Below are 15,916 nucleotides of genomic sequence, written 5' to 3' on the forward strand. Positions count from 1 at the left end.
ACATGAGACTGAGCAAAGGAAACTGTCTCACTTTTGGATGAGAGCAGATGGACAGTCCACGGTGTCATTCTCGTTTTAAGCAGATTGCAGACAGTGAGGGAGAAGATGGCCATTTTCTCTGGTGACCTTGGAAGGCCTATGCATGTGTCAAGAGTGAGAGGCCCTTTGCGAGAGTATTTGACACTGTGTAATAGGGGTTGCATGACTTCGGATTTTTAAAAGTCGACAGTTATGTGATGAAAGTCGAGTCGACGTTGACTAATCGCTGATGATGTCATGGATAAAAATACAGGAGAAGGGAATGCTTTGCAACAACCGACAATCTGTATTCTCAAACTGAATGTGTATGCTGACAAGGTAGCTCATAATATATATATAAAAGATTGCAGCTCGGCAGCAACAATAACACTTGTATGCTTATGCTACAACTCCCATTTAAGTCCAAAAGAAAAATGACTGATGCAAAATAAATAACAGTATAAAACTTGGGTCCGTGTAAGTTGCGTTCATTTGTTTTTTTTTTTTTTTTTGATTCGAAATTGAAAAACAAAATGCGAATTACGATGCCTCAATTTTTTTTTTTTTTTTTGTTTTTAAAATGAAAAAACAAATTATGAATTAACTGTTTGAAAACCATTTTTTGCTCAATTTAAAATATACCTCATAGTTTGTTGCTGTCTTGTTTTTTGACTTTTGAGTTCTTTTGTTTTGTGGTATTCTTGAACAAACCGCATGTAAACAAATTGAATCCGCACATAATCCATCAGTGGCTTCATCTAACATGCTGGTTTCGCTCTGAGTTATTGATCATAAGTTAATATGGATCACTAGCTGCTTTTCAAAAGCAGCAAGAGAGTGACAGTAAGGGATGATGACATGTTCACTGATAAAATCGGCAGTATTTTTGAGGTGCTACTTCTTAAGAATCTTACTACTAATTATTAAACACAGGTGTTAAAAGCACCGAAGTGCTAGTTTACATTTATTTGTTTAGCTGACGCTTTTCTCCAAAGCGAATTCCCACAAGCTCTATGTAGTTATCAGCCCACACACCTTATTCACCAAGGTGACTTACACTGCATCACTCATCCATAGATCAGCAGAACACAATCACTCTCATATACTACAGGGGAACCCAAACAACATGTCTTTGGAGAGTGGGAGGAAACTGCAGCACCCAGTAGAAACCCACACAGAGAACATACAAACTTCACATGGACTGAGTGGGGATTGAACCCATGTCCTCTTGTGCCACCCCTGAGGTGCTGTGAAACAGCAGCACTACTCACTGTGCCACTATGCCATTAGATTGGAAATATTGTGTACTTTAGGGCATTCATTGTATTTGATCTTGAGAGATTTTGATTTCTACACAGGGGGTGCAGTGGTACAGCAGGCTTGGCTAGGGCCTGCTCTGTGGCGGGTCTGGGGTTTGAATCCTGCTCGGGGTGCCTTGCGACGGACTGGCGTCCTGTCCTGGGTGTGTCCCCCTCCTGCTCTACGCCCTGATTAAACAAAAAGAGAAAATTAATAACCAAGTTCATTTGTGTGTGTGCGCTCAGAGACAATAAAAAGCTATTTTTCTCCCTTTAGTATTAAAACAAAAAACGTATGACGGCATCGTACATGGACCAACTTGAGGAGGAAAACAAAACTCACACACGATCTATGTACTGCAGCTGGAGGTCTAATATCTTTGACAATGAAATTCACCAGCAAATTGGTGACTTGCAGCCATCTTTTCTTTGTTACAGCAGGGCATGTGGTGAAGCTGCTAATTGACTGCTGTCAAGAGGATTTGAATCATTGTTCCGCTAGTGTTAGCGGATGCCTTTGTTTGCATTGCACTTGTACTTTTGTTGTACTTCAGGATGGACTTGCATTTTTTGCAAGCAACGGTAGCACAGGCTTCATCTTTAGCGAAGTATTTTCACACACTTAATAACTGCTGCTAGTTTGCTGCAATGACCCACCAGGCTCCTCACTGGTTGTCTTCTTTGCAAAATACAGTGGAATGATACAGTGTGAATCTCATTAATGAGAATGGTTTAGTGATTTTTTTTTTTTTTTTTTTTTTTGATCAGGTATCATAAACACTAGATATTAATTTTGTATGATCTCGGTTGTATATTGCTTTGAAGAAAAGATTCCGTTAAAGAACAAACCTAATTTATTCCTTTAAACGCTTCCGATTTTTCTACCGGACAAGTGTGTTGCATTTTCTCAGAACTAGAGGTATTTAAATCAGTTCCATTCAGGAAATAAAGACAATTACAAAGTACTTTATTGAAATCAGTGACTTTGCCATTTCTTCTTTGTTAGCTTTTTATTCAATGCCAGGAGCATTTATCAGATAGGAATTTGAATAAGGCACTGAAGGCTACAGCTGAAAAGGTTAACTGATTTCCATAGTAGGAGATACACTGAGCATTACATAGAACTGACAATTGATTGAGATGACTGCAGTGTGGTAAATGACTACAGTGTGTGCTCACATCAGTTGTCAAGCTTCTTTGCTTTAGAAAAGGAAAATGAAATGCCAAGGCCACAGAAGCAAGCAGAGGAAAGATGTGTCACAGGCAGCGTGGGCCCTTTGCAGTGCCCTCCAGGGCTCGGAACTCTGGGAAACAACCATTGGCTGTTAGCACTGCATCAAGTTGTAGAAACATGAATCAGTGCAAGCAAGGATGCTTCTCACAGGGGGGTGTTTGGAGTGTGTCACTCTAAGGGCCTGAGGACGCGGTACCAGTTACCCATGCTGGACTTTTTTTTGAAAGAGATGCTGCTTTGTATAGTTTTAGACCTGTAATATGTACTTATTGAAATTGCTGATACCTAAAGTTGAATGTCAAAACTTCTGAGTTATAGTGGCATTTGTTGGAAGATTGAGAAATTACCTGAGAATCTAACTGCAAAACAGAAAATTTTTGCATTTTTAATTTCTCAGTTTTGTGAATAACTTGTGAGCTAGTAGGAAATGCAAAATCATTTGTGTTCTCTACTACAATAACCATTTTCAATGTGCATATATTTGTCCGAGTATTTAACATTTTGACATAATAAATTTTGATAAAAACAGGTTAAATCAATCTTTGGCTTTTAGTCTCTTTGTAGCTTGGATTGATTTGCATGTTGTGTTTTGTCAGTAGTAAGTCCATTAAGTTAAAAGAAATAACTTCATATTATACACTGCATGCCAGTATGGTGTCTTTTTCCCATTGTCTTGTGCTCTTGACTTTGTCTAGTTTTTTTTACACATCATGTTACTTCATACTTCTACACTAAATTAATGGCAACTTTTTTTGGTTGCAGACCTTACATTTATCGTATAGCCGATGTATTAAAAAATAAGTGGTTGAAGTGTGACTGTTAGCTTTTTACACTTCTCCTAAGCTCACTGGGTCTGGGTTAATGTGCACGTCTGATTAGCTTCAGGGGGCGTGGTGGTGCAGTGGGTTGGACCGGGTCCTGCTCTCCGGTGGGTCTGGGGTTCGAGTCCCGCTTAGGGTGCCTTGTGGCGGACTGGCGTCCTGTCCTGGGTGTGTCCCCTCCTCCTCCGGCCTTATGCCCTGAGTTGCCGGGTAGGCTTCGGCTTCCTGCGACCCTGTATGGGACGAGTGGTTCAGAAAATGTGTGTGTGTGTGTGTGTGTGTGTGTGTGTGTGTGTGTGTGTGTGTGTGTGTGTGAGATTAGCTTCATCCACCCCAATATTAACATTCTCGGTCTGTGAAGTGGCTTTGTAAGATGAAAACTGTATCTACTTAAATAAATGGTCACAAATTGATGCTGTCCTTTATAGTAGGTGTGAACAGTGTGGTGCAGTTCTGTCTTGGGCGTTCCATCATATAGCAAGTAATGTCAGCTGTTAGAGTGAGGGGTGTTCATAGGTGAACTATGTTACCATAGTCCATGTAAAAGAAATAAAAAACAGAATGCAAGAAATAAATTTTTCTGTGAAGTGTGTCGCTCCTGCGGGAGATGCACTGTTTTCACCTAGAGGTGAGCTGGCGTTGTCAAGGCAATGCTGATCCACTGGGGCCTCTATTAGCCCTTATCCCACAGGCTGAGGAAATGGGCTCCAGTGCTTTCGTCACAGAGCCCCACATACACACATCTGCAGAGGAAAACAAAAGGAGAAAGATGTAAAATTATCTTATATCTGTCTGCCATCTGATACCTGCTGTGCCTAACTACTAAGGGTGGTCAAATTTTATCTAGGGCTGACTTTCAGCCAACCTCTTGGAATGTAAACTTGTGTCCTTGATTCCATAGATTTGAATTTTTAAGTTATGTTACTACTACTATTATGTTACATACATACTACGGTATGTTAATGATTTTCGTGTATCTTGCCATTTGGCATGTCACTTCCTTTGACTTTAAGCCAAATTGAAAGTCCTCTGTCAGGAAGAGGAAGGTAGTGGTTACACTTCCAGGTCGGTAGACTTCTTCGGTTGACCTGCACCACTCTGGACCCAGATCAGTTCTTTCTGACATGATTAAGAGTTTGAGCATCAAGGGGTTCATTTTTGTGTAGCACTTGGGACCAACCTGAACTCAGCTAAAAGGTATAATATTACTTTGTACCCAGTGGGCAGAGAATCCATTACACAGCAGGCTTGCACTCATAACACATTGCATTGTAAAGCACCCTGCTGTGTCCCTGTATGGATCCGTTTAGTCCCTGTAATGTCTGTATAGTTTTTATTGTCTCCGTCTCTGTGGAGTTGATTGACACTTAAAGAGAGGAAAAAAGGACTAAATACCGGTACTGTGTTCCATACTGATAAAATGCCTTGAGATGCAGTACAAGGCTGTGAACTTTGCTGTCATGCCAGTGTCTGTTTTTGGCCTGCTTTGCTGATTCATTGTCCTGGAGTGATTGGTAGGACTGAACTTTAGGCTGAGCCAAGGTTAGGGTGACGCCTTGATTGAAGTCCCTTATGGCCTGTGTGTGTTCATGATGAAATTTATTGACAACTTTGTGCCACACCTGTGTTGTTGTAGATGCAGTAAGTCCATGGAATCCTGGTTCAGAGGGCACCAGCCATTTTTTCCTACCGTGTGCACCTAACTGCTAGTAGTATTTTTTTCATTCATTCATTCATTCATTTATTTATTTATTTTATTTAAATTCTCTTGGTGATCTCAGCCATGACCTATGGATTTTTTCCTGTCCAGCCAGGGCTGTTGGTGTTCCATGCCGAAGGGGCCCAAGCCTCTTACAAGTGCCACCACCTGGTGCGTAGTATAACCTCCAGACCAATCAGATGAGGATGCTTTAAGCATTGTCACCCCCTTGTTCTCGCCCCCTCAGTGCAGAGACTGATAAAGGACTGTTTACTCGCAGAGACTGAACTGCCCATATTTCCCCAGATAGGAAGAACATGGTTAAACATTCTCAAAGGTCTCCTCTAGAATGGCTGTGGAAATGGCTGTATGCCTACAGTCACTGACATCACAGGTGGGTTTTACCACTGTACTGTGTGTGTTTGTGAGGTGGGGGGTGCAGATTCACGGTTGAAGAAGACTGTTAAGAGTGGTTGAGGAAAAAAGGCAATGCCTATGATTGCGCCAGATAGCAGCACCTCTGCTTTTTTTTTTTTTTTTTTTTTGACCAGTCAGCTGTCTGTGTGTTGTGGACGGTGGTGGTCTGTAATCTGTTTAAAGTGGAATTCATTTTCTTGGTCCTGATGTGCACTTGTCCCCCTGTGTTTATGTCCTGGTTTCCTCCATTTTGTGAGTCATTGTATGGTTGCTCCCCATGCCACAGTAATCTGTAAACTCTCTCTCTCTCCCCCCCCCATTTGTCCCACTGCCAGTTGTGTTAGCTGCCTGTTTGTTTTCTGCTGGGACAGGAATGAGGTACAAAGTTCACAGGACAAGTCCCAGGCTGGCCATAAAATTAGGCACCTCTCCTCCAAAACTTGGGTTTGGTGGGCACTTTCCTGGGGCAGAGTCAATGGAAAGGACAGCCCACCTATTTGGAAAGTTGTGACTTCAACCCAAACACGGGAGCTGGAGAGAGAGAACTGTAGGGAGTGATGGGAGTAACTGGTCCCTGCTTGTCCTTGGCTCTGGTCTCACCAACACAAACAGCCCTTGCCTCCTTAAACACCACCATGGAGGGAATGTGTGCTTTTGCTTTCTGTACCTCAGAACATGTACATACATGGCATCCCTGCTTCTGCCTCTAAGTGACTGTATTGTTACGGCAGGTGGCTTGTGTAACTAAGAGGGTGCTTGCGTGGTCAGGCATCTGGTTAAATCGTGCATGAAAAGCAGCAACCATCACCATTAGTTCCCAGTGCAGTCTTTGTGGGCAAAACAGCCTGGCTTCAATTGTCTCTAATGATTTCATCTTCTGGTTACGGATCCCTTTTGGTAGCTAGCATGGATACAAACGCGCAGGCTTGTCTGTTCAAGCTCCATGACTTTATCGCCAAGTCACAGGCTGCCTGAGCACGTTGTGCTTGTAGGTAAGTCAAAGTGAGTATGGTGGTACTGGGAGAGAAAAAGGTGGAAGAAAGATAAAGAAAGACAGTGATGATCTAGTGATGTTCATCTGGGTTTTCACCACTTGCCTTTTGTAGTATTACAGGTGGGAACCTAAGTGGGGAGTTTTCCACGTGTTGTGAAGGTGTGAATAAGGTCAAATGTTAGAATTCAAAAATATACAAAAAGGTGAGTATTCTCAGTGTTGACGAAGTTTATATACGTGTTGCTGGAGTCTATTTTTATGCGATGACACAATACCTGTGTCAACTTTTTAATGGAAAACGTTGAAGGTTCAGAAAGTGTATGTATGTGTGCTCGCACACATGCGCAAGCAACTAGTTGGTCGTTGACTTAAGTACCATTCATGGATGCAGTGGGTCTGTTCTATACTCTAGGTCATTCCCAATCATTCTGTAGTTGTGTGTGTTTACACATGAGGTTTTTAAATGTCCATTATGTTCAGTGAGTACAAAAACAGCGCGGCTGTGGCTAGGAGAAGGGCCCCCAGCATCATTCTTCTGCTGTGGCCTCGACAGGTTCACTTATCATTGATTTTAATGAAGGAGAGGTTGTTGTTTTTCAGCGGTCAGCATGTGGGCGTAACAGTACCACCTCTCCTCTCCATTTTCCTGGAAGCAGCATGATAAATAAACCCATTATCACATTTTAAATTATTCAGTTTGTTGCAAAATGTTGCAGTTATGATTTCCAAATATTGTTTGGTTCCCACATCGCCACCGAATCCCACTGGCACCAGCTGTGGAAGGTTCATGGATTAATGGGCTTTCCAGGTCCTCTGGTATCTGTCTCTCCAACTCCACCATGTGTTTCAGGAATACTGTCTTTGTGCTGCTTGTTGCCAGAAGCATACATGGACATGTTCTCTAAGGATGGGGATTAGTATTGTTGTAGAAGAACAAGTAAGCACAGTGAAAGTATGGGCTTACATCAGTGAAATGCACATTTACCCTCCGAGAAGGAACAGATTGGATAGTTCTTGGAATTCTGTATTGGGAGAGTCAGCAGAGAGCACAGTGACGGAGCCACGGGCTTATATTTAGGCTTCCTGTCAAACCCCCTGGAAAGACTCTGTAATAAACCACTTGGAATCGCCACTCTCATACTTCTGGTTCATAGAGTATTTGGGCTGCAAGTAATGAAGGAAGTGTGCTGAATGGTTGCAGGTTTAAGGTAGTCTTATGTACACATGAGCTACATGAAGCTGAACCATCATGTTGATATGAAGCTAATTTTGAGACTTAAAGTGATTTAAAAAATATAAAGTAGCAGTGTAACATGATTAATCATAAATTTTTCCTAATACACTCCTCACAGACTCAACCATTAGTGGGCTTGAGGCTCATACACTGCTGTTCTGAAAGGGGAGTCATGCTAGCCAGGGGCACAAGTGCATGACCGGGGGTGAACATCTCGGTGTTGGACAGCGGACCTGTGTGTTTCTTGCCCTTCTACTTACTGACATGTTTTAATTAACGCTGGTCCGGACTAAACGTTATCCTTTTGTATTCCATAAATTGGGCTAGAATATTCTTTCACTGCTTTTTTTGATTGTTATCCTTTCAGTATTTTAATACAGGGAGTCCCCAATTTAAGAAGCCCCGATGCAAAATGTTTCACAGATAGGATGCTTCATATTTGACGCTATGTCTCAATAGGACTTTATTTAACCTCCAACATATGAGTGCAGACTAGCCTAATGCCTCTGGTCTCACAATATTTTCTCATTTGAATTTGAAATCCAGTATTACAAAAGACATTGTTTTTTCTTATTTGAAATGGCCTTTTAAAAATGCCGATTTAAATAATAATAATAATAATAATAATAATAATAATATGAGGAGGAGGACTCATTGGCATTAGGCACCAGTCAGAGCATAAATCAGTTGATGATTGGAACATGGGGCTACGGAAGTGTTCTGAATAGCTTGATACAAACTTACATATTGTTCAGTTTAAAATCTTTATTTTGGTTTAGTATTTTAATTTAAAAGTATGGTTTTCAATACCGTACATTTAAAACAATAAGGTAACACTTTATGCATTCCAAAAACACTGCAAGAGTAGTTCATACATTATCCAAAAAACAAATCTATATTGAAGTAAAAATAATCATAATGCTTTAGAATAATTGGTATATGGATACTTTGGAGTACTGATTGATAACCGCATTTAGCTCCAGATTGTAATGTTTGTGATGCTTCGTTCACATCAGTGACATTTTTTGTTGTTTTGGTTTGGCGAAAATGTAACCAATTTGGGTTATTACAACCAAAATTACCTCTGTGCTAGGTATGAGCCTCTTCAACTGGGGACTTGCGAATGACACCAGTGTACAGATCTTTGTAAACTCCCATGGTATGAAAATACTGAAAGGCAGTCACATGTTTGCCTACTGCTTCCACAACCACGTAGGAAGGAAGAGATATCTGCGGTCAGTTTGCTTGTTTTAATGGCTTGCTTTCTAATGGCCTGTCTCTTCACAACCTCCCGCAGTGATGGAGACCACAGCAGTGAGCACCTCAGCAGCAGGGCCGGATGAGTTTGACCGCAATGTGCCACGTATCTGCGGGGTCTGTGGCGACAAGGCCACTGGCTTCCACTTCAATGCCATGACCTGTGAGGGCTGCAAGGGCTTCTTCAGGTGGGCAAGATTGGTGGTGGCTGTGAAGGGGATGATAAATGACCGATATAGTCAGCTGTTGTTCATAGTGCGTGCGTGCGTGCGTGCGATTTGTAATACAGCTGGTAGTGTAGTGGTTTGAGCTGCTGCCTTTGGACTCAGAGATCACAGGTTTCATTCCCACCTTCAGCTGTTGTACCCTTGAGCAGGATACTTACCCTAAATTGCTCCAGTAAAAATTGTGAAGCTGCATCAATGGGTAAATAATTGCATGTTGCTTTCTAGAAAAGTGTCAGATAAATGTAAATTTAATACCTTTATAGTATCTGTGATGACAGTAAAAACTTAAGGGTCCGCAGAATATGGTCACAATCTACCAAACATTTCATAGGATGCAGGACCTACACAACAGCCCTGTGACATGTCTGCTGTGATCAGATAGCAAGTGTTGGATTCCTGAAAGACACGTTTTTGCCGTGTTTCTGTGTGAAAGTTTTGCAGATAGAGCTGAAAACGAGTGGAGCTTTTTTTTTTTTTTTTTTTTTTTTTTGATCACAATCTCTGACTCCCTGCATACCTCATAAAACTTTGCCCTCTGTCAGCCATTCCCTCCAGTATTCCAGGTATTTAAGGAAGCGGGCATCTCGCACCTGTGTGTGTGTGTGTGTGTGTGTGTGTGTGTGTGTGTGTTGTTCAGGTGAATACTGACCTTGTGCAGGTCTTTGTGTAAAGAGTGCTCATAGCTGGCATAGCTACAAAGGAAATGTTACTTTTTACTTGTTTTCACCCAGCTTGAAGAGGGAGGACATTGGTGGTTTGTTTAATTTACTTTTGTGCAGGATGCTGCATTGTGAGATACATTCTGATGTTGAAAGCTTTTTGTTCCTTCTCTCCTTTTGCCCAGACTGGCTACAGTCCATCTGGGTATCTCTTGACTGAGTGAACTGGAATAGAGGTTTATTTGAACATTGATGTTTATCTGAAGTAATAGGATGTACGGTTCCATGTTCCTGAGGGGGGGGGGGATAGACAGCAGATGTTGTGGAGAATCTGGACTTTTGGTCACTGAAACTGTGACGGAGCTACTCCAGGGATCAACTCTTCTTCCACCCTTTAGCAGGACACTTAACCTAGATAGTCTGTTGCCCCTGTAAAAAGTCCAGCTGTGTAAATTGGTGAAAGTGTGAGGTTGCAAAGTTTCTCTGCTTGAGCAGATGCATCCTGCCTGTTAAATAATGTATTTGAGTTTGACCTCTTTAAAACTGTCTCTTTCCTCCTGTTCTGTACATTGTGCGCTGTGTAGGCGCAGCATGAAGCGCAAGGCCAGCTTCACGTGCCCCTTCAACGGCAGCTGCACTATCACCAAGGACAACCGACGGCACTGTCAGGCCTGCCGGCTCAAGCGCTGCGTAGACATCGGCATGATGAAGGAGTGTGAGTTCCTTTTAGTCAGCTCTGTTTCCCTTTGACTCTCAGAACATATGCTAATTGTGTGTCCTCACCCAACTCGTTCTTTCTGAATTTTGCTGACAGCAAGTTGAAGAATTGCATATCTTTGCACTGTGCATAAAAAGGTGATATCATTGATAACACTTCCTGCATTTGCTAACTAGTGCTGCTGTGATGCAAAAGCTTTTATATACTGCAAGTAATAGTCATTTTCTCATCTTTATCATAGGCTGTAAGTTGGCTCTCTTTCTCACAGTAAAACACTTCATGACTCCCTCATCATTTTATGAAAAGTGGCAGTGCAACCAGACATGAACAAAGAAGCAGTAAGAAGGCAGATTTTTTTTTGCAATGCACAACAGTAATGAGTAGGGAAAGAAAGGTGGAGTGATGGTCAAGAAGAGGGAATAATAGGGCAGGAATCGTATCAAGTCTCCCACAAAATCGGAAACCTGACCCAGATTTTATTCTAGAGTGGAGGTGGAGCACGAGAAAGGCAAAGTGCTATCACTACTCACACTGGCACCCAGTAAAGAAAGTAACTGGGGGAGAGGAAGGCAAACATGGGAAAAGGGTCTCTTTGTCTTTGCTGGGTCACTGGTGGGGAGAGTATCACCCAGAGGTCAGAGGTGTGTCTAGAATCATCCAATCAGTAAGCAGCAGTGGGAGATTTGGATTCTAGCTTCACACTGGCACAAGCTATGTAAAAAATGCAAGGCAGCCCAGTTGGCAGCCCCTGAAGATGCTGTGGGGACTTCTGTTGTTTACAGGGTTAGGGGTTGGCATCTGTAAATTGAGGAACAAAAAGGCCGTGAACAGTACCGTCCGTTATCCTCCTTCAAACTTTTTTCTTCCCCCATTCCGTCTACACGCAAAATCTATTGGGGCCCATGGGTCTAGATTGTAGTGCAATGTACAGCCCTAATTTTAGCTACTACTCCAAGAATCTGGGTATGAATTCGCTGACCGTCAATTTTGTGATTTTGAGACTGAAGGGCAGCACTGATGAAACAAAGAGGATGACAATCCCATTTTCCAGTAGGACCAAATGCATAGACATCATCTCTTTCCGAGAGTTCAGGTGTCACTGTTGCTATGTGGCGTATTGAGGTTTACCTCTAGCGATAAACAGCTGCTTGTGGGAAAACTGCTTACGAAAGAATCAAGAAATTGTCTTGACCCACACAGTCATTAAACAACCCCCCCGTCCTTCATTTTTCTGTCAGTCATTTTGACAGATGAGGAGGTACAGAGGAAGAAGGAGCTGATCATGAAACGTAAAGAGGAAGAGGCGTTGAGGGAGGCACAGCGGCCCAGGCTAAGTGAAGAGCAGAGCCAGGTCATTGCCACCCTCGTGGAAGCTCATCATAAGACCTACGATGACTCCTACTCTGACTTCACCCGATTCCGGGTCTGTACCAGTGCTGGTTCAGATCTCAGTAATAGCGTGCTCTCCTTGATTAAATACGTAAATGTCACGTGTTACATGTTTTTCTGTTGAATTGAAATGATGAATTCAAATTGGCACACTTAATGACTTTTGAAATTGATGTTGGGGGATTTAGAACCAAATTGTCATGGTGACCAATCTGACCAACCATTTTTTTGCTCTCTTTTTTTATTTGTGTCCCTGTGTGTTTGTAATGTGTTTGTTTGCATGTTGGTAATGCAGCCCCCGGTGCGAGATGGACCGGTAACACGCAGTGCCAGCCGTGCTGCCTCTCTCCACTCACTGTCAGATGCCTCTTCCGACTCCTTCAGCCACTCGCCAGGTGAGTCTTGGCCTTCGTGTCATGGTCATACGCCCTGCAATTTGCGCTTGCATTTGTGTTCAGTTACAGCACTTGCTGCTGTTATTACTGTTATAATATTAGATGGGCCTTCTTAGAAACCCAAGGACACAGCAAACAACAAAATCAGCCCACAGCAAAGTTGCAGATAGGGTAGGCAGACTGAAAAGGCAGTTAAAAACCCTCAAGCATAACATTCCAACACATAAAGTTTTAAAAGCTAATTAACAATTAGTGAAGGCCTGTTTATGTTTTAGGTTTTGACTTAGAACATATGAACTCAGTGGGTGAAGACACATTCACTAGGGCACCACCTACTGGTGAGTCTGAATAGTCTCATGTCTGAGAGGGGCTTATCCATATGGTGGACTGTTACGGTTCAAGATTTTGGGGATGTTCATTCATTAGTAAGATTTTTGTAATTAATCCAGTAATTAGCTGGCAACCATGGCACACAAATTAATGCAGTGCTAGTGAGTTTTAAAGTTAGGTGGGCAAGAGGCACCATTGAGGACTTACAGGGATCTTTCTGCAGTTCTACATAAGACTGTAGATGGGAATTTCTCACAGCAGTACTGTTGGTAGGTAACTAAGGGATGGATCAGCGTTCAGGTGAGGTGTGCTTAGTATTTAAAGGTTACAAATGTTGTTTTGTGATTTATAGATTTCAGATGAATGTGTACCTTGAATTATGCTGCCTCCTCTGAGTTACACCTCCTGCACTTACCTGTTCTCTAAAATGCCTGCATTTATGCAGAGAGAAAGTGATCTGTTTTTCTGCTCCCAGCTGTTTGCTGGCAGCAGAGCACACTGAAGCATATATGACAACTACATTCATTAAATTCACTTTCACATTTATAGCTCCTGTCTGGTGTTCGTGTTTTGTGATCAGTAACAAGATCAGGAATACAGTACATTTTTATGGAGTAAATTGGTCCAGAATTGGCACTGAATAAGAGTCTATTAAGATCTGGAACAGTATTTTTATTTTCAGTGATTGTAAAATGTAGCATGCATTCATATTTCCTTGAGTACTTATTATATTCAAGATTTTTAAGTATAATATATAAATCAATTTAGGTATATCAAAATTAAGATTTTATTAGGGACAGCTAGTAGAGTAGTCGTTAGAGCTGCTGCCTTTGGACCCAAAGGTTGCAAGTTTGCTTCATTGTTTGTTCTAGATTCAATTGATTTTTTTGAATAGGATCTAACTTTTGAATAAAATGAGCAACATCAGCTTTTATTGGTTGTTTTCGAGGTAAAAGTGACTTTGGATTTTTTAACAAGTCGAGTTTAGAACAGACTTCGGTCCAAATTGTGCCACCCACAATACCACCTAAGAACAACAAAATAAAAAGAAACAATAGCAAGATGAATGATGAAAAAGGGAATGGGGTTAGAAAAAAGAGTGTGCAAATGTGAATGTATTACATGAGATTTTGAACATGTGGGTCCCAAGTTTAGATTTAAAGGTGTTTAGAATAGGTTGCATGAGTGAGATTTCTGAATGTTTACTTATTTGGGGGAAAAAATGGGATAATCTTTTGTGAGTCAAGAACACATTTTTTTTCCTTATTGTGAGAGGGAAGCCTATGAATAAAATCTTTTGAAAAAGAGCCATCTATTTTTCCATGAAAAATCCTTTTTTTTATTTATTTATTTATTTATTTATTTATTTTTTAAAAATAATTCCAGCTTGTTTGTACTTTATCACAGTTTCTTCTCTGGAGGTGATGTTCCTCTAATGTTCTGTCCTTTGTTTTACAGAGTCTGTTGACACAAAGCTAAATTTCAGCAGCCTCCTGATGATGTATCAAGACAGCAGTGGTAGCCCCGAGTCCAGCGAGGATAGTAGTTCACGCCTTTCCATGCTGCCACATCTAGCTGACTTAGTCAGCTACAGCATCCAGAAGGTTATTGGCTTTGCCAAGATGATACCAGGGTTTAGGTGAGAGCCTGGGCTCTGCTTTCAGTGTCTGTGTTTGTGTCTGTCCATACCTGTGTGGGTGGGAGGAGTCAGCACTGGGCCAATGGTGTATGGCTCACATGGTGAATATGTTGGCTATTGTTTAAAGAGAACTGTTAGACTGACATTGTATGTATTTATTTTTAATCAGTTCTAAAGAAACATCTATAAAATGAACTTTTTTTTATAATGCAGCAGTACATGAAGTGCTTCTACAGTATGGGCGTAGGTGTATGTTATTTTTTTCATTTAGGTTGAAATTCTTCACAGGGGTCATGTAAATTTACTTCATCTGTCATTTGGTTAGACCTAGTGTTTCTGGATAAATTGTTACGAAAAGGCAAGACAAAATGCAGAGAATTTTGAAATGACAAAGTTTTCAATGTGGATACACGGTTCTTTCCGTTTTGGCGCAATGTGAATGCCATTATTACTTTTTTCCTGCTTTTTCTCCACTGCTCTTTGGATATCCGATCCAAAAAGGTAGTTGATGCAACGAGGATTGAACTGGCAACATCACTTTTCTATAATAGGAATTCAGAATGTATTTGCAGAACTCTTGTTGTCCAGGAAACAGTACATGGCTCTAAGCTGTCGGCACATCTTGTCCATCCAACTCCCCCAGAGTGCTCAGATGAGTGGTGCTGATGCAATCAACCTGTTTACATGGTTCTTTGTTTCATTTGCCGCCTGCAACAAGCGACCCCCGCCCGCCACTACACACAGATCAAAATAGTGCCAGAAGGTACCTTTTGCTGAACTTGCCAGACTCGTTGACTTTCTCTGCCCACTAATTCTGGAACTGTCTATTTTTAATTTATTTCTATTTATTTTATTTATGTACACACAGTAAATCATGGTCAGGACTCATAGTTAGCCATTTCTCTTTATTACTGTGTGGACTGTGGCTAGGTTAAAAGCAGAGTTAATTTTGGCTTAGGGTTTTCCCCCTTCCTTTTTCAAACCAGAAACCCAAGGCTGTGACCTTTTTTTTTTTTTTTTTTTGGGTGTCCGTCCGTGTGTGTCGTCGTCCCCCCCCTCCCCAAATTCTGATTTATTGTCGGGATAGATGCCTTGCATTTTCTGAAGCCTGCTGCCGGCCACAGTAGCAGTCAGCAAGCCTATAACGCTTCAGAGTGTTGTGTTGCAAGGGTTGAGGCAAACCTTTAATGTTCTGTCTGTGCCACAGAGATCTGACCGCAGAGGACCAGATTGCGCTGCTCAAGTCCAGTGCCATTGAAGTCATCATGTTACGCTCCAACCAGTCTTTCAGCCTGGAGGACATGTCCTGGAGTTGTGGGGCTCCCGACTTCAAATACTGCATCAATGATGTTACCAAAGGTGAGGCTGGATGTGGAAATGCCTGCTGCCCCCTATGCTCACCCTCTTTGCTCACCTGCACCTGCTGACTCCCTGCAACCCCCTTTTCCCATAGCTGGACACACCCTTGAGCTGTTGGAGCCACTGGTCAAGTTCCAGGTGGGACTAAAGAAGCTGAACCTCCATGAGGAGGAACATGTGCTACTAATGGCTATCTGCCTCCTGTCTCCTGGTACGAAGCTACGTCCT

The 15,916-nt window shown here is 41.9% G+C and overlaps 1 protein-coding gene across 3 annotated transcripts in view; it reads left to right on the forward strand.

The window, feature by feature from the left end:
• The window catches only part of LOC108939286 (vitamin D3 receptor A), a 34,567-nt gene that overhangs the window by 15,835 nt on the left and 2,816 nt on the right, over positions 1 to 15,916 (forward strand). For 2 of the 3 annotated variants that reach the window (XM_018760477.2, XM_018760475.2), the window contains exons 3-9: positions 9,013 to 9,160; positions 10,443 to 10,573; positions 11,815 to 11,999; positions 12,261 to 12,360; positions 14,149 to 14,329; positions 15,537 to 15,688; positions 15,783 to 15,899. In XM_018760477.2, coding sequence (XP_018615993.1) covers positions 9,015 to 9,160; positions 10,443 to 10,573; positions 11,815 to 11,999; positions 12,261 to 12,360; positions 14,149 to 14,329; positions 15,537 to 15,688; positions 15,783 to 15,899 — 1,012 coding nt within the window. In that variant the 5' untranslated portion in view covers positions 9,013 to 9,014. The remainder of the gene's footprint in view (positions 1 to 9,012; positions 9,161 to 10,442; positions 10,574 to 11,814; positions 12,000 to 12,260; positions 12,361 to 14,148; positions 14,330 to 15,536; positions 15,689 to 15,782; positions 15,900 to 15,916) is intronic. The other variant, XM_018760478.2, reaches the window with a different exon arrangement.

The sequence above is a fragment of the Scleropages formosus genome, chromosome 19, assembly GCF_900964775.1.
Source record: "Scleropages formosus chromosome 19, fSclFor1.1, whole genome shotgun sequence".
Lineage (NCBI taxonomy): Eukaryota > Metazoa > Chordata > Actinopteri > Osteoglossiformes > Osteoglossidae > Scleropages > Scleropages formosus.